General features: G+C 33.5%; 1 protein-coding gene and 1 non-coding gene across 9 annotated transcripts in view; both read right to left on the reverse strand.

Annotated features, from left to right (window-relative positions):
- The window catches only part of GRIA2 (glutamate ionotropic receptor AMPA type subunit 2), a 134116-nt gene that overhangs the window by 46566 nt on the left and 68935 nt on the right, over positions 1-18615 (reverse strand). For all 8 annotated transcript variants that reach the window (XM_036992952.2, XM_036992951.2, XM_036992957.2 and 5 more), the window contains 3 exons: positions 14831-15027; positions 10641-10694; positions 6028-6189 (listed from right to left, as the gene is read on the reverse strand). In XM_036992952.2, coding sequence (XP_036848847.1) covers positions 6028-6189; positions 10641-10694; positions 14831-15027 — 413 coding nt within the window. The remainder of the gene's footprint in view (positions 1-6027; positions 6190-10640; positions 10695-14830; positions 15028-18615) is intronic.
- Positions 18000-18106, reverse strand: LOC118967402 (U6 spliceosomal RNA). The gene has a single exon (XR_005054389.2). It is a non-coding gene; the product is annotated as a U6 spliceosomal RNA (small nuclear RNA).

Raw genomic sequence — 18615 nt, forward strand, 5'->3', positions numbered from 1 at the left:
AAAAATAATGTTTAATCTACTGTGAAGAAAGACCCTTAATGTAAAAGGAATACATTAAAAACAACATATTTTTGCCTAAATTATCCAGATTGGCTAGTGACTTTGACTGAAAATCTGACATAGGGACCAAGACACTTATATTCAGAAACTTTAGATTTACTTTGGGATTTTCAGATAAAACTATTCAGATTCACTGAGATAGAAGAGAGATACTCAAACCAACAATTGTCTGGTTTTGAGTCACCCAGACTAGGTAGACTTTCTTAGACTTTATTTTGTTGGTTGTATAAATTCTTCCCCCGACTCTCCCCACTTCCTAGGGATCTTCTAACAGGGTGAACATTCCTTAATTTTATTATCTAGGAAAAATAAAACAAATATTTACAAGGTAGTATAGAAACTACTTTTGGTGTCTGGAGTTGATACAACTATCTGCAAGTCACAACGATCTTTGAGAGACATTTGGGGTGTCACAGATTCAGCTTCAGTTAGAAATGGCAACGCATGTTTTATCGAATGCCTAAATTAGCACTTCACATAATCATAGGACTAGAGATATGGGAGAAATCTTATACACTTATTCCCTTTCCAGATAAATAAGTGTGGAAATAAGATGAACGCAGGTATCCTGTAATTATAATTACATAGAATAGTAGTGTTTTTATTTTTAATAGTATAGTATATATTTAAGTAGTGTGATGTATGTATTATTTTTCAAATTTTTTGATAAAAAATGTAATTTTATCAATGCAAATGTTTGATTCATGATCTTATTACAGTCATATAAACACTTTTAAACAACAAAATATAAGGAACTAAATATTCCATGCCTCTGGGATGTGGCAAAATGCTTCAATATTAGGCGTAGGGGAGCCCAAAGTGATAGCGGCAGTTTTGGTCAGTTAAAACATTGCAGCAACAGAATTAGTTCTATTAAGCCTCCAGGGTACTATTTAATGTACGACCCTAATTACTGAACTGAAAAAGATTATACTATTTTCAGACAGGTCTAATAACTCTCTTAGGAGAGCAATTAAGAAAGTTTGAGTTTGTGTTTTATGTCGTTTCCTGAGTAAAATGAGATTCTTATGGGAAAGCCATTATTTACAGCACCACAAAAATGTCAGTCATGTATTACTGTTGAATTCTTAACACCAGCAGGACAGCACAGACACAAAAGTTGAACTAAGGTTCAAATCGCTGATGTGACAAAGTAGAATGGATAGGAACATCTCGCAAGTTGTTGAAGACACCAAAAAACACAGAAAATCTATCTAAAAATAGAAATATTTGTAAGTTATTTTTGAGATAGTGACAAATCATCTTTGTAATAGGCCTCCTTTTGAAATTTCTTAAGGAAGGTAAAAAGCTTACTTTAATTGTCCCATTTAAACCCAGGCGTTATGATGGTTCAGGTCTGCTTATGACATTTTACTTTTCATGAAGTAAAATACCACCATTCTGGCAGCGTTGAATAGAAAGAATTAAATGGCAGGGCAGAAATTTAAACCAAATTTCATGGCAATGATAATTACTTCTGTTTTTCTTTCCCAGTGATTTGATATTTTCAGAGTGTTCACCTACATTTTTCATTTCAATTTCTCTTCCTTTCAAAAAATCTATTATATGCCTATTCTATACAAATCATTGTATGAGATTCAGGGTCAATAAGATACAGATGATGCAGTCTGCCTTTCAGAGTCATGTTTTTAACCACAAATATCTCTCAACTAAATCTGTATTAGTGTATTATAAATGGTTATGATTTTTACAATTATTATTTTTACAAATAAACTGAAAGAATTGGCAAAGGTAACAAATCCGTGTATTTTCCTTCAAGCCACAACCCATGATTCAGACAGCTATCATCTGTTGCCTGGATTGTTTGCAATACCTTCCCAGAAGCTCCCCTGCCATCCCATGTACACTCTGCAATCTACTGCCACCAGAGCAGCCAATAAATCAAAAATGTGATGATCATGCTCCTCCAGTAGTTCTCTGTTGCTCTCAGAACAAGACAAAAATGCCTTAGTAGGTCCACAAGACACATAAGAGCAGGACTTCCCTCAAAACACCTCTATTCGACCTCTAGTCTTATGAAATATTTGCATTTTCCTTGCACTGGGGGTTTTACAGAACTTATCTCCTCTCTGGGGAGCCAACAGAGGCTCCCTCCTTTTTCCTAATTCCTACCTCCCCTTCTGGTTTCAAATTCCGTAGTGCTTCCTCAAAGAAGCTTTTCCTTACTTCCAGAACTTGGATTAGGAGCATCTTAGGGGTTGATAGAGTACCCTTGCTTCTCTGTGCCCACTCCTTTATTAAATTGCTCATGGCCTTTATTAAATACATACTATGGGCCAAGCCTTATTCTAGGAGCTTGAAATACATTAGGAAACAAACAACAAAAAGATCCATGCCTCCATGGCATTTACTTTCCAGCTGGAGGAGATAGACAATTAACAACATAATGAATAAATTAATTATAAATACAGTACATCAGAAGGCAATAATGGGGAAAAACCTGGAGCAGGGAAAGGGCAATGGGACCTACTCTGAGGGGTGTAGAGATAGCAGTTTTACAGAGGGAGCCTGCGATTGGCTTCCCTGAGAACAGGGCATTTGAACAAAGACCTGAAGAGTACAGGAGGCTTAGCCTTCAAAATTTTTAAGGGGAGAGTAGTCTATAAGAGGAAATAGCCAACACAAAGGCCCTACAGTGGGAAGGTGTCTATTCTGCTCAAGAACAGCAAAAGGGCCAATGCAGCTGAAGTAGAATAAACAAGGGGGAGCATGCCGGGAGGTGATGTCACATGTCACTGGATGTCAGGGCATTTAGGGCCTCAGAAGCCACTGGAATGACTCTGGCTTTAACCCTAAGTGAAGTAGAGAGCCACTGAAGAGCTTGGAGCAGAACAGTGACGTAATCGAACTTAGGTTTTAAAAGGACACATATATGGTACACATATATGGGCTACCAGGGTAAGAGTGGAATCAAAGCTATTTCCAAGCTCTTGGTCAAAGTAAAACTGAAAAAGACCTAATTGCCACCAACAGAGATGGAGGAATAGTTTGCAGAGGCTGAAGAGGAAGCAGTGGTGGGTAAGCAGAAGTTTTGTTAAGAATACATAGATTCTAAGATGTCAGTAAGACAATTCCCATCAATGCTACAAGGTAATTGCTGACTTGCAGACTGAAGACTAAAACCCCTTGAAGACTAGAACTTTGTCTTTTCTCTAACACCTAGAACAGTGCCTGCTTGCAGAATGAAAACTCAATAAACATGTATTAAATGGATAAATAATTCATAAATAAATGAGTGAATGAATATTGCCCTAAATTAGCAAATTAAAAAAAAGAGTCACATAAAAATCTTCAGTGTCATGACTCTAGAGTTATTTTGGTACAGGTTATAAGAATGAAGAAATTTAACATCTGCAAAGTATGTATGTAGTTATTAAAAAGTTAAATATTGAAACATTTAAGATTTTACTTGTATTTATTAAATAAGATTGATTTTAATTAGGAAACTAGAGAATCTGCATTAACTTTGAAAGAAGACTAAAACTTTAATCATTCATTTACTACTCCCCAGCTTGAAATAATTTATATAATTTGTGAAGCCTAACCACGGAGAGAATTTTATGTAATTAATTTTTTATAGGTTTTTATGCCTATAGCATAAGTTTTTATTATAGTATAATAAAACGTGACTTAAATTATCAGGCAAGGTACCTGGTGCAGTGACCCAAAAGACAAAATATAAAGAAATAATCTCATTACAGACATTGTTACTCCCTTTCCTTCCACAGATAATACATGGAGAATATGCTTCTTGTTAATGTTGGGAAGTGCTATATTGTCGCCTATCTAGTATTTCTTCTATGTAGCCTATGGAAGTAGAATCAATCATGAAAGCCCTGTCTTGTAATTGCTCTTTTACATCTGTTGACAATTGAAAAGACTTATCTTATGGCGACTCACACAACATGCGCCTCTCACCCACCCCAAGTATTTTAAATTCTTACATCAGGAAAAAGAAAAAGTACAGTTTGCTGAATCTGTCATGCCCTGCATCACTTTGAGTCCTTATACATATTGCTCTTTCCCCAACACCCTCCTACACTTTCCTTCTGCTCAGCCACATACAAAGCCCTGCTCAGGCATCCCACCTCCAGAAAGCCTTCCTTAACATCCCTTCCTCCATATTGTCCTAGTCATATGCAGGGAGCTGGGTATTTCACGTACACCATTCTCTATCACATTTACTTATTGACATGCTTTCATGACAGTGGATTATCAAAGGGAGGGGTTTTATATATATATATATATTCAGTTCCTGGCTCTCTAGTACATGAGCAATATGTGACTGTGTAAGATAAACTCTCACTCAGAACCATATTCTCCCCCCAGATTTTCAGAAATTTTTACCAGGCTTCAAAGATTATAAGAAATGTCTCCTATTGGCATGTACATTTCCAAAGCTGTGCTAAGTCTTTGTAAATGTTGTTTACACTTTGAGTCTAGGGTCAAACACTGAATGAGAGCCTAGTGTCTACACTTACAAGCCTTTGCTCTTTGTAGCACCTCATGACAAAGGGCCATCATGACCTCTCTACTTGGCAGCAGAAGCCACATGGGGGACACTATCGAGGGGAAAGCTTCAGCAGGGTGGGAGCAAGGAAATGTCAGTGTGCAAACTCTCAACGGGGTGAAAGCTGGAGCTAGGTTTTGGCAAAAATATTCACAGAATGCACTGCCAAAGATCTCTCATACCCCAAATTCGCCTTGCATTTAGAAGCATGACAACTGAAATTTTAAAATGACACAACTTTCACAAGAAAAAAATCTCCTCCTTCTGCTTTCTTCCTTCTCACAGCAGGCAGCAGTGGGGGGCTCATGATGACTAATAGAGTATTCAAAAGGAGCACAGTAGTTCCATTTGTGGGTGAATGGCACATGCACTCCTCATCAGAGCACTTAAATGGCACATCTCTAAGTGGATGGAAGCCTGCAGTTCCACAGAATGGGATCAGCAGGCAGGCCTCTACTGTGTGCAGGACAATCACTGCCGCCAACTGAAAGATGAGGCGGCCACTGGCCTTTTCAGCAGGAAGGCACACCCACAGGCCTACAGGATGCCATAAACAGTAGACAGGCTAAATCTCAACCAGCGTCAACCAAACAAGAGGTCACCAAGTTTTGAAAAAAAAAATTAACTCTGTCTTATTCTTTAACATCCTGTGTCATGCTTCCTAAGCTTTGCAAAATAAATAGGATACATTTACACACCCAAAACCAGAGAATTTCAAAGCCTCTAATCCTTATATTAGACCAGTCTCATGGCCAGACACAAATGTAAAACCAAACATCTATATCTGTTTTCTTCCATGTGCAGAAAAAACAAACAAAACCCCACCTCCCTCTGATAAACAAGCACAGCTATGAGAGGAACTGAAAGTCATACAGACTCATTCATACAGTCTGCTCTATAGCATGCAAATAAACAAATAAAATCACTATCCATTTGAAAATCCTTTGCAAGTTTTGCAAAAAGAAGCTGAATATCACCTCACCCTCACTCACCCTCCATCCCTGCTTTGCCAGGTTTTACTCTTATCTGTGCTTTCAATAGGTACAAACGGGAGAAATAAACCTTCCTATCAACTGCAGAAATATTTAATATTTGAAAATAAATACATGCATGTACATGGGTATACAATAAAATGCACTGAATAAACAAGCAAAGTCCAAACTGATGGAGAATAAAAGCTAAATCTGGGTCATGCTTATATCAGAGCAGTGAGCTGCATTCAGTATTCAAAGATTCCTTGTTTGATTGCTTAAGGCATTATATTTATTTTTTCAATTGCTAAAACAAATGGAGATTTTTATCTTCTACCTACAGTGTCACAAAGAACAGGCTACTCAGCAGCAGTTAGATATAGATACAGATGACATAGATACAGATATAGATACAGACAGATGGATACAGATGCAGAATGGTGATAGTGATCAATAGATATATACCTTAATTGTAGCTGTGTGTGCCCCTGGGTACTCTTTTTCTTCCAGTGTTGACCACCTTTCTATAAATTTAGATACCAGGGAATCATCATAGTCCACTATCTGAAATCCAGAGACATTTGCGCCGCCAAACTGAATTTTTAATAGGTCGCCGTCAGTAAATCCCTAAACAGAGAACACATTCATGTCAGGCTTTCCATTAGGAAGCAAATAGAACTTAATATTTACCAAATAACTCAATACATTGGGGCATAAGAATTGCAAAGAATGCATCAAAGATAAAAAGCCTACAGTAAATGTTTCATGTATTTGTCAGCTAATACTTTCCAGCACCTAACATCATCTTGGCATTATGTTGGGTTCTTAATCAAAGATTGTTTATTGCTCATGCATACATAAAAGTTCTCCATTTTATTGAGAAATCTTTCATGGATACAGACTGAGTTCTATGTGCTCAGTCACAACAGAGCACCACCACATGGTTAGAGAGTTGATAACATTAAGCTAGTTCTCCAAAAGCTATAATTTGTGAGCAAGTTATTTCTATTTAAATTATTCATTCTCTCAAGCGATATAAACAACTTTTAAATAAGAATGGAAGGTACTAAATGCCCAGTTGTTATTTGAGAACAATTAAATATTTTCACGTTAAGCACGAAACTTAATTTTTAATAAAATATTTTAAATCTAAAAAATCAATTTCTCTTGCATTATTAGGATGAATTCAGTCATACTATATGGTATTTCCATTGATTTTCAGATATTTTGCTGTCAGTAATTGTATCTCAGTTTGAGAGTACATTCTCCCAAAGATGAAATCATAATTGTAATAAGTCACAATTATAAATAATTTCACCTTATACACAAATTCCTTATTATTGTGCATGAAGAACTAGAAATAACCTGAAACTAAAATATAGAAGAATCTTTTCTTTGTTGTTATTAAAAATATATTTGATATTAATTGTGTAGGGAAAGATAATCACTTTGTTATTGGCTCATAATTTTAGTGTGTCTTTCTATCAAAACAATGCAAATAGTGTAAGACAGTACATAACAAAATCATAAATTTTCTGCTCTGTTCTACCCAAGAACTAGTTGAAGTGCTTCAAAACAATAATTTTCAATAATTTTTGTTTTTCATCTATTTATCTCCCTATTTCTGCATGAGACATTTTGGTTGTTCTTTCTTTATTTATACACTTTAGATATTTTTATTGAGTCTTTGCTTATGCCTGATGAGTATGTAATTCATTTGCATAAGCAAACCATTTCCCTCCTCACCCATTTTCATGTTCACTGTTTTCATATTTATAATTCTGTTCTTCAGAGCAAAGCCAAGTAATGTGCTAGGATTGCATTTTTTTTCTTGAATAATATTTTATCCTAATGTTAATAATTGCTTTATGTTTTTAGTACACTAACTTTCTATATATCTATTCTTATATTTTTTCAGTAGCTTCTTTTCATACGCTTTTTCTTAAATAAAATATTCAAACATATCAAGTAACCTATTTCATTTTTCCTTCATATTTGATTTCCAGGACACCTGCTTAATGCTGCGATCTGTGTTGGTTCCCCTTTCCATCTTTGAGCTATTACCCCGTAGGTCCCTTAACCTCTTTTCTGAGTAGTTCCCGTTTCCTTGATCACTTCTCTTTCATGGATTACTCCTTTTCTCTACTAGAGTCCTCAGTAGCTCCTGAGACACACTAGAGGTAAATTGTTTGAGACAGTGTCTGAAAATACCTTTATTTTGTTCTGACTCAATTAGTATTTTAGCTGGGTATAGAATTTTAAGATGAAACTCTCATAATCTGAAGATATTGTTCCACTGACTTACTGTTTTTAGAGAAAAATACAATGTTGTTATTTCTAATTATTTTTTTATGTGACCTGCTTCAGACTCTTCCCCACCTATCAGAAATGTTCAAGATCTCCTATTTGTCATGATAATACTATCTCTGAAATGTCATGATGATATTTTCGTTAAAATCTGAAAGAAGTCCTTCTTCTTCCATCTTTTTGTCATTGGGCAGATCTGTGTCACTCAGTACAGGACATTTTTCCAAGATATGTTTCTTTGATAATTTCCTTCCCCTGTTTTCACTATTCTGACTTTCTAGAAAGCCTGTTAAGACACTGTAATCCTAAGATTAAAGGTGGTCTAAGTCCTTGATAGGTTCCCCACATACACCATTTTATTTTGTATTGTCACTTTGTTACATAATCTGGAAGGTTTTTCAACTTTATCCTCAAAGTCATGTGATTCTACTTGTTATTTTAGAAAAAAATAAGTTAACTTCCAGAGTTGTTTCTTTTCCCTGATGTTTTCATTTTCATTTTTATAACATCACTTTCTCTTTTTTATGGATAATATGTTCTCTCTCATTTCTCCAGACATTCAGTACAATTTTAAACATTTTTCTCATGTTTTCTGCCTGCCCTGTTCCTGTTTATTTGTATTTCATCCTTCATGACAAAGAATTTTCTCAAACACCTGGCTATTCTTGGTTATTGAAGAGTAAGACACTAAAAAGTTTCCTGGAAAGTCTATGTGCATGGGTGTGGCTTGCTGATAAGTGTGTGTCCCTGTGAGGTAAAAACAGTGGAGTGGATTGCAGTGTTTTTTGTCCATATCTGAAGGGTTGAAGACAAGAGAACTGGATCCCTTTTGACCACTTCTTCATTCCTTGTTTACAATTTATCCTTTTAAATGCTGTATCAGGAATTTAGTCACACCCTGTGTTTTGGGAGACTAATCAAGCATTCAGCAATTCCTCAGAAAATTAATCAATAATATCTGAGGATTTTTCTATCTTTTATAACCACCTATTTTAACACGCATCAGACATTGTACATGGAAAAAGGGATATTCCCTATCAGTAGTTTGTAAGATGAAGGCCCTTCAACTTTGGATAGCATTCTTCAATCTTAAATGTCAGTGAAATTTTCAAGTGTCCCCTAAATTCTCAGAAACTGCAGCACTGTTCAGATTCTTTGAACTTAGTGATACACTGGAAGTTCTCAGTGGTGAAGAAGTATTCAGAAAAGGAAAAACAGAATCTGAATTCAGTTAAAACATAAGGGAGATTTCTTCCTAGAAACGTGACATCAGCATGAAGTTGCTTTGTATTTTTTACTTTACTTCTTTACTCTATTTTTTGCTCTATCATTTTTAGTCTTTCAAACATTTATTTCCTTTTCCATTGCATCCACTATCAACTCTCAAATTGATGAGCCACCTTCTGTCATTATTTCTTAATGTTCCAATATAATCTTCTCCATCTGGACATTTTTAAAGATCAGGGCTTTTTCAGTGTGGCTCTGTGTTGCTCATCAAATGGCATGATTCACACAGGGGACTGACTGTCCAGGCTGTTCCCTGCACAGAATGTGGTTCTGAAGAGAGTGCATACAGAGCTTCATCTATGTTAGCACTTGCTTCTCCAGTAGGAAGTCATTTAGATTTATAATATCATTTAAAGGGTAAATTCAGAGAATTCTTGTTGTAGTTAGCCATTTCACTGCCAAACAGAAATTTCATCTCAACAACCAACTTCTCCCAATAGCATTTAGGTTTGAGATTTAATATTCTAAATTGCTGGTGCCACCTTTTAGTGAAAATAGTATCTATCAACTGTAAGCTTGTAAGGTGTTTATTTTCATTTTTTCCTTCTTTTTCTATCATGACTAGAAATAGTATCTTCTGATGTAACAATCTGATATTCCAGATCAGGAAATAAATCTACATTTATATAAATAGGAAACCTTTGCAGAGTCCTGTTATGGTATTTAGAATAAGCTCTAATTTTCTTTCTCTCTCCCTCTTTTTTCACGCCTTTTCTCTGAGGTTGGGGGGAGGAGTGTCCTCAGTCACATAGGCTCATATCTAAAGACAATAAACCTCTGAAACTTTAAGCAAAGGCTTAAGCTCATTTTACTGCTGATTTAAAAACTATTATAAAAGAAGAAATGAATAGTGGTAATTCTGAATTGACTCTGATTATACTCGAGAGAGGCAGATATAGCTAACCACTCAGATGTTCCATATAATCTTACTTTGACAGGAATCCCAGTGAAAAAGTGATCAGCCACAGGAATTCAATTTTCACTGTGTTGCATAAATAGTAAGTAGGAAATCAGAAATAAATAATAAATAGTATATTAATAATCTGGAAATACCCAAGCTTAATTTTCCCTAAGATGTATTCTCACAAATGTGCATTTATTTCAAATATTATATATACTAAAAACTTTAAACGAATGGGAAAAAGGTAAAGTGTATAAAACATAGTGATACTGAGAAACAAGAGGCAAGCTGGAGAATTAAATTTTATATATTTTGAGAATTTTTCATTGGTTAAACTATGTCTACTAAGACAATTTATAAAGCTTATTAAATAGTGTTCCATAATTTCTTACATCATTATAGTAAGAGGAAATTGGTCAGAAAATGTAAATCTAAAATGTAACAAATTCAGAAAAATATTGTTAATTCTAATTGATCAGTAAAATTAAAAAAAGTTTTAAATACCACTGATAAATACTCATCATTTAAATTATTTTTCAATTAATAAGTATTTTATTAAGATAATAAATATCAATTCACCTACCAGATTTGCGATGATGTAATGGTACCCTTTAACATGTTTTCCAATGGTAATAACCTAACAAAGATGAGGAAATAATTATTCAATAAGTGAAAATAATGTAAGTGTAAAATTACTGATGATATGACCCAATTCAAGAAAAAATGAAATTTTATCTACTGTTTTTGATATTCCACAATGAGTCATATTTGACAAAATATTAATCTCAAATCCAGAGACTATCTCTCTCAAAAAATACTAACAATGCATTTTAGTGCTTTATAAATGTTATCTTTCAAGAAGTCAATTACTAAACAAAAGTGATTGGTTCTGTCATTAGTGAAAGTAGGGCCACAGATTTTAAGAAATGCAACCAAAATCATGTGGATCCATAATAGTAAAATTTTAATCCTATGAAAGCAATGTCTTCTTTTCCTTTTCAATAAAACATTAAACAGCTAAAACAAACATCTGAATGTCTATATTCACACATCAACATTCAAATATAAAAACACATAGAGCTTATAGTAGTAGATAAATTTTAAAAGACTGTTAATAAGCCTGTAAAAGAATTCTCACATGATCTGTAAAATAATATTTCTGTGTTAAGAATCTGGAAGTGTTCTTTTAATTTAGTTGAAGTGAACTTTATTATTTCCAGTTTGACGCAGCCAAGTATCAGAGAAGTTAACTTCTCCACAAATCTTAGTAAAAAATCAGTGGTGAAATAAACCACATCATGGAACAAGTAATTTTGGTAATGTTCAAAATAGTTTTGGACATTTCTGAATCAATTTCATTTTTCACTGATCTATATCAATTATGCAGAGAGCAGAGCTAGGTGACGTGGCCATTCTGTAGTCCTATTACCTATTCAAATGTAGTTTTATGTTTTTAAGAAACTATTACACCAATGGAAAGCATGAAATGCTAGGGCTATATAGACAAAAATTCAAACTATTAGCTCACTTCCCCGACTGGACATTTTTGGTGGCTTCCCATTGCTATTAGCACAGGAAGCAAAATTCTTAAAATGCTGCAAAGTCCAATGATCTTGCAAACTTCTCCAGGGCCACCCTTTCTACTATCTATACTGGAGGCTTATGAGTCCACTTTTAGTTTTTCTGCACACAAAAACCTTCTTTCAATAACCTCAGGGCTTTACATATTCTGTTTCTTCTGCCTGGAAAGCTCTCTCCACCATGTCATTCATCTCATTAACTTTTAAGGCAGAAGGAATCTTAGCCCAAAGTTACCTCATGGGAGGCAGCTTACCTGACTAGCCCATATCCCAGACAAAATCAGGGGCTTCAAAATATTTAATCCATTTAGCTTAACAGAAAAGAAAAAATCCTAGGAAGAATTCCACATAGCCACTTTGATATTAAGTAGTAGCTATGGAAGGGAGTCAGGACTTACATTATTTTTAAACTATCTTTATGTAACCCAACTAAATTTGCCTTTTCCAAGAAAATTAACCCTCTGTATTAAAGGGAGAATTTTGAAGGAAAACGATGTCCTTCTGAAGGAAAACTATATCAATTAGCATCAGCTGAATTGAGTTGACTATGTCCCTCATATTTCCCTACTGTTCATCTATCAACACAGACTACTGACATCTATTGATTCTGTCCATTCTGCTTTCTAAATCATGCAGCTCTTTTTTCTGAGAATTAAGAAAATACAGTATAAACAGTGTTGCCAGTAGTCTCTACTTGAGAGAAAAGAGGGATATGAAAATTTACTAGCCCTACTTCTATATAAGAATTTCTGTCAGCCATGCTATCATATCTTTGCTTTATGATAACCATTAATATTATACCAAAATAGTAAATTTATGTTAATTTCTAAATGTTTTTGATGGCTGAGACCTTTTCTCACCGAATCACAACTAAATCAGTGCCTCCAATATTTTATTGAATGATATAATCTTCAATCTAATGAAGTTTAATTCTATTTCTAACTTTAAGCTATTATGAAAATAGTTTCATCTCGTATCTGTTCTCTTGTAAGCACTGATAAAGTAGTGTTTCCTTTTCCTGAAGTGTAATTCAACCTCACTTTTGCCTAGAAAACTGTTCCTTGAAAGCCTTCCATGATCTCCAAATCTAAATGATTTTTTTCTGTAATTTTTAATAACATCTTGTTCATTTCATTGTTATATACCATTATAGTTACATATTAATTTCAGTAAATACATCATGAATATTCACCTTAATGAGGCCTTACCTGTTTTGTTTAACATAACTTTTCAGATCTATGGCACTATCTATCTGGCAAACATTAGCCACTCAGGGAAATTCACTGAATGAATAAATGAACAAACCCAAGCCAGCCAAATGCTATTCATACGAGAACTCTCTGTAGTGCGTCATACCCGTTACTTCGTCCTCCATACTTTCAGACCACATCGTATTATAACTTGTCATACCGTAGTATTATGTGTGACATTTTTCTTCTCCTGTAAACATTTCATGGGATACAGACACTACTCTTTCTTACCTCTCTCTGGATCCCTCATTCTAGACACAGAGGATGTCCTCAATAAATATTTGCTGAATGATGTAACCATCCAGTATAGACACTCATTTAATATATTCAAGAGAATCTTATGAAAATACAAATAATACACATGTGCAAAACACTCTGTGTATTTTGAATGGATGACTATATGGAGATGTATTTAATCACAATCCTATATTTGTTTCAAAACATTCCATTCTGTATATTCCCAGTTTCTCTTGTCCTTTTGCTCTTCGAGTTTTGGAAAGAAATATTTTCCTACAAGCTTCTGCCAACATTTATTATGATGAGTCATGAATACTTAAATTTTTTGAACTGAAAACTAATGACTATTATTAAAATTCAGTTCTAATGAGAATCTCCTCTGAAATTCAAATGAGTTGTTGAGGTTCACATTTGAACAAGGAGCCTTCAGGTTAAAAACAATTCAAACTTCATCTCCTGAGATGGGAATCAAGATTGTTCTACTGAAATATTCACCTCTTTGGCATACAACATTTAGTTCTTTTTCATACCAAGCTAGTTTTATTCAGTTATTAAATATTTCATGACAGATCCATTTTGTATGTCTTAGAGGCTATATTATTATATATCAATTAAGGCTTCATCAACATTTATGTGTGCAAAATGCTTTGCGTTATACAAATTAGGGAATCTAATTTTCTCCTCAAAGCCTAGAAGGATGAAGAAATGCATACTTAACTGTGTATCTTTCTCCCAATCCTATATTATTCCAAGGAGTTAGCAGTCACCATAATATATATAAAATATATATGTAAAAACTATATATATGTGTGTGTGTGTATATATATAATTTAAAAGAAACTGGAATGCAAGATACCCAGTGAAGGAGATTTTACTCAGTAAATCATGAGCTGCTTCACCACCACCACCTTGTCACTTACCCTATATATACAACATAGTGGATTTTATTTTTATCATTGGGACATTACTGCATGGCTATCTTATCCCGAAAGATCTTAAAAGGACACAAGGTGGTCTGGTAAGCACAGATAAAACATTCTTATCTCTGATATCATGCTGATCTTTAAAAGATTCCAAATCAATACAACTAGCTTATTTCTCAAATAATAAACACAAACTGGATGTGTCTCTTCTATATATTTTAATTGCATAAATTAAGTTTTATAGTGACAGAAAAACTATCTAGTAGGAGGAAAAATTGCTTCTTAGAATAATAAACACATGCTTTTTATGCAGACACAGACCCAATTACACATCAGTATAGATTTAGTATACCATAGAATACTCTATTGCTTGAAGTTCCCATGTAGTGCCAAAGAATTTGTAAATTACTCACTTTTCCATTAGGACCCAGACTTACTTTCCCTTAATATGTATCTATTTCTCTATCTCTAAAAAGTTCAACAGAATTAAATTTCAAATTTCAAATTAAAATTATCAAAGTTTAGGGCAACACTTATATAAAACATTAGGAATTATATATTGAAGATATTTAATGATTGGTATGATGTGTCAGCATTACTGAGGACCATCTGCTATGGCTAACTGAAGCCAGAGATAATTTAATTGATGATCTTTGTTGCAGTCTACATAAAACGCAAAGTAAAAACTGCTGTTCAAGCATCTCACACAAATGCTCACTGCAAATGCTGACATTGCATGCATATTCTATATTTGGTGCCACTAGAAAACAGAGAATAGCCAACCTGGTCTACAATGTCATTTACTTTGTCCCGTTCACAGTCCAGGATTACACGCCGTTCCTTCTTTAACTCCAGATCTTGAAAAAGTGATCTATAGGTCTCATCTTTCTTGTCATTGTTAATGTTTCCCACATTGATAGCAGTCACTTGCCACTTCTTTTCAGCAGCAGAATCCAGCACAGCCTGCAGTGTTGATAAGCCTGGGAAGGCAAAGAAAGTGATGACTGATAAAGATACTTGAATCACTCAGAATTGTGTTGTGAAATTGACAGCAAATATATTTTTAAGCTGATATTTTTGTACAACGAAGGGGATGCTGAATCCTCTAAAAATCTAGAGCTGTAATCTTTATCAACATCTACTTATTTCCGCCTCATATCAAAACTCTTTCATCTAAATGCTCTTGTTCTTACTGAAAGAGTCATAGTTTGGGGCAACACTAGTATCCCCCTGTCAGCTTTCTGAGCTGTCTTCTTTGGGATATTACTTAAGTGTGACATTTTAATATCTCGGGTTTAAGTGAAATCAAGACATTACAAAAATTTCTTTTATAGAATAGAAAAAATTGTCTCATTATATATGATAGTCTATCATTTCACATTAATATCCCGAAGACATTGAGCACATTTTCAGTGAGATGAATCTATGTGGACCCATGTGAGTGTAAGATGTAATCATCTCTGTGAGGCTACTATATTTCCTCTGATTGTTTTCAAGGCAGCAATTGCTGTTTTTTGTTTCCCTCAACCTTCTGTTGTATCATTTTTTGTTACTGAGACCGATCCCATAGAGATTAAAATTTTCACCTATTAACTAGATGGTGGCAGTTAGTTTTCTAGCACAGATGTGTTACATTTACTTAACTTCCCAAATGTAAGAGCATTTTACTATTCACTAGTAACTTTGCTTCTAACATCATATGAATTTGAAAATTTTATTTTCATTTTTTAATTGTTCACACATTACATCATTTGTAGGACTGAGAGGAAAACAATTTGGGGATTTATTTCCCAAAGTTTAATCTGCAGTTTACACTTGGAAAACTAGTAAGTACTTAAACTTGTCTTTTATATCATTTCAGCTCTTCACAGTCAACCCAAATTCATCACTGCTATTAATACCTTAATAAACAACACAAAACCAAAGCTTCAAAAATAATTTAGGGCTCATTATATCATCTTCTTATTCCAAAAAGAGCTACCTCTGTCTCAAAAGAATAATGATCCCTTTTAAGATATACAATGTAGTTTTTACCTAATATGATGACATGGCTCTATAAGCTTTATTCATGTGTAAACTTTATTTAAATCTATTTTCCATGGCAAAAAAAATATTTTGTTGAAAACTATCTGAACATGAAAACATCATTAAAGTTAATATTGATTCAATATTGGCCAAGACTATATATGATGAGTCTAGAACATCTTAAGGTATCAGATGAATCTGAAACTATCAGCATTTTGTCAAATGATTCAGAAGCCAATTTGATGAGAATTACTTTAAATAAAGTGAGGCAATTTGAATATCAATTAAGAATAACAATTGCAAAAGACTTAAATACATAAAATATTTTAAATCCATGCATTCGTAATAACACTAAAAAAAGATTTGCTGTTGAAGGAAGCTAGGGAGTTGCTATTATTTTGAAAACTCATAAATAAAGGAAGAGAAACCAGAATTTTCCTGCCTTTCCTATATGAAGTGTACTTGGAGTAATAATTTATTAAAGAAATTTTTTCTTTTTGGAAAGGCTACAGCTAATAAATGATGAACGAGCATAGGTTTAGAATTACAACCATCTTTTAACATGTAGTGAATCAAGGTAATTATTAACTGCTGCTAACAACACAAAAAGAGATAACCAGAAGTTATGTGTTTCCAAATGGAAATATTCAGCACTTATCCATGAAGAATTAATGCCAGAAAAATGACCATGAATCTCATCAAGATTCTAGATCTATCAATTTATAAGGAATATATGGCACAAAGGGATATGCTAAACACCATAGTGTTGCAGTGATCAAAATTCAAACTGTAGGAAACTACATTATTAAAGCCTTAAGAGACAGGTATATTAACCAATTGTGACATAAGGAGCTCATTTTTTATCCTGATTCAAACAAAGTTGAAAAAAACAGATGATATTAATGAATTATTGTTAACTTGTCTATATATCATAATGGATATTATGGTTATGTTTAAAACAAGATAATTACTCTTTCAAAATACAAACTGAAATATTTGCAGATGAAATGACATGATGTCAGGTATCTTTCAAAATAACTGTGAAGGGCAGAGGGATATAAAAAAAATAAGAGCCCTCATATATTGGTAGTTAGTAAAACTAGGTTAATAATCCTTAGCGGTCTCCATATTGTTTCTCTATTCTGTATTTAAAATGTTTCCTAATGAAAATTAAAAATAAAGTACTTTCATTTTAAATTGGAAAGGTGAACCATAAATTGAACTTAAAGTGAATTTTGTTTCTTTGGCAAAACAACAAAATTAGTTTCCTCCATCTAGGCTTGTACCAAAAAAATATACAATAAACAAGAATTTTCTCAAGGGATTATTTAAACAGGGACTGCATGCCATTGTAAAAAGTCTATTAATGATAAAACTTCTCTCAAAAACTTCACAAATCACCTATGATTTCCATTCAGTATAAGTTAAATCCTTCTACGACACAATTCATCATTTACCTGTTTTCATCATCAGTAAAGACAAAACACATGCTGTTCATCACAGTCAACTCAATGTCAATCAATGTGTGCCTGAAAACAGGTTATTAAGTTTGTCCAGTTTTCTTTCCAAGTAGGAAAAAGAGCTAATTTTCTAAACCTCTTCTACTATCTAGGCCCTACTTTTCCACATTCCAACCATTATGCAACTCTTCCATGTCACTTCCTTCAAAATACTATGTCCATTATTGGTAATGCAGTATACATTTTATTTGCTACACAGGTGTTTTTAGGTAGCTACATAGGTATTTTAACTTTATGAACATTTGTTGAGCTACACTCTTATGATTCATAAATTCTTCAGTATCAGTGTTATTTTTCTTTTTTTTAAATTTTTTATTAAGGTATGATTGATATACACTCTTATGAAGGTTTCACATGAACAAACAATGTGGTTACTACATTCACCCATATTATCAAGTTCCCACCCAAAAAATATGGAATGCTTCACGAATTTGCGTGTCATCCTTGTGCAGGGACCATGCTTATCTTCTCTGTATTGTTCTAATTTTAGCATATGTGCTGCCAAAGCAAGCACATCAGTGTTATTTTTCAATAAGTGATAAAAATAATTTTTAAAAAACATATCTGTGGATGATGTCCTATATCTCAACCGCATATTATTATATAGCACTTGCATTGAATGGGTTTCATTTCTTCTGGGCAATAAATTATTTAATTTTGGTTTTATTCAATAATGAAGTTTACCACATACTAAAGTTAAAAGTAGTAATGCTCTTGATATTCTGTACTATATCCAACATATTTTATAAGAAATTCTAAATGTTTGTATTTAATTTGCATTAATTTGTATTTAAAAGTAGTAATTTGAAAATGGCTGTCATTAAGTGATATTACTAGATTTAACAGTTATCGGCAGTTCACGTTGTACAGAAATGTTTAAAATCAATAGGAATGTATTTAAAGAAGTACTGAGTTTCAAATACTCATTCATCCTATGTGTCAAAAGTAACTCACTGTTGGTATGTATTGTCTGTTATTAAAACTCTCAGAATTAATATTTTGTAACCTATGAAACCTACAAAA

Source organism: Manis javanica, chromosome 3 (genome assembly GCF_040802235.1).
Source record: "Manis javanica isolate MJ-LG chromosome 3, MJ_LKY, whole genome shotgun sequence".
Taxonomy (NCBI): domain Eukaryota; kingdom Metazoa; phylum Chordata; class Mammalia; order Pholidota; family Manidae; genus Manis; species Manis javanica.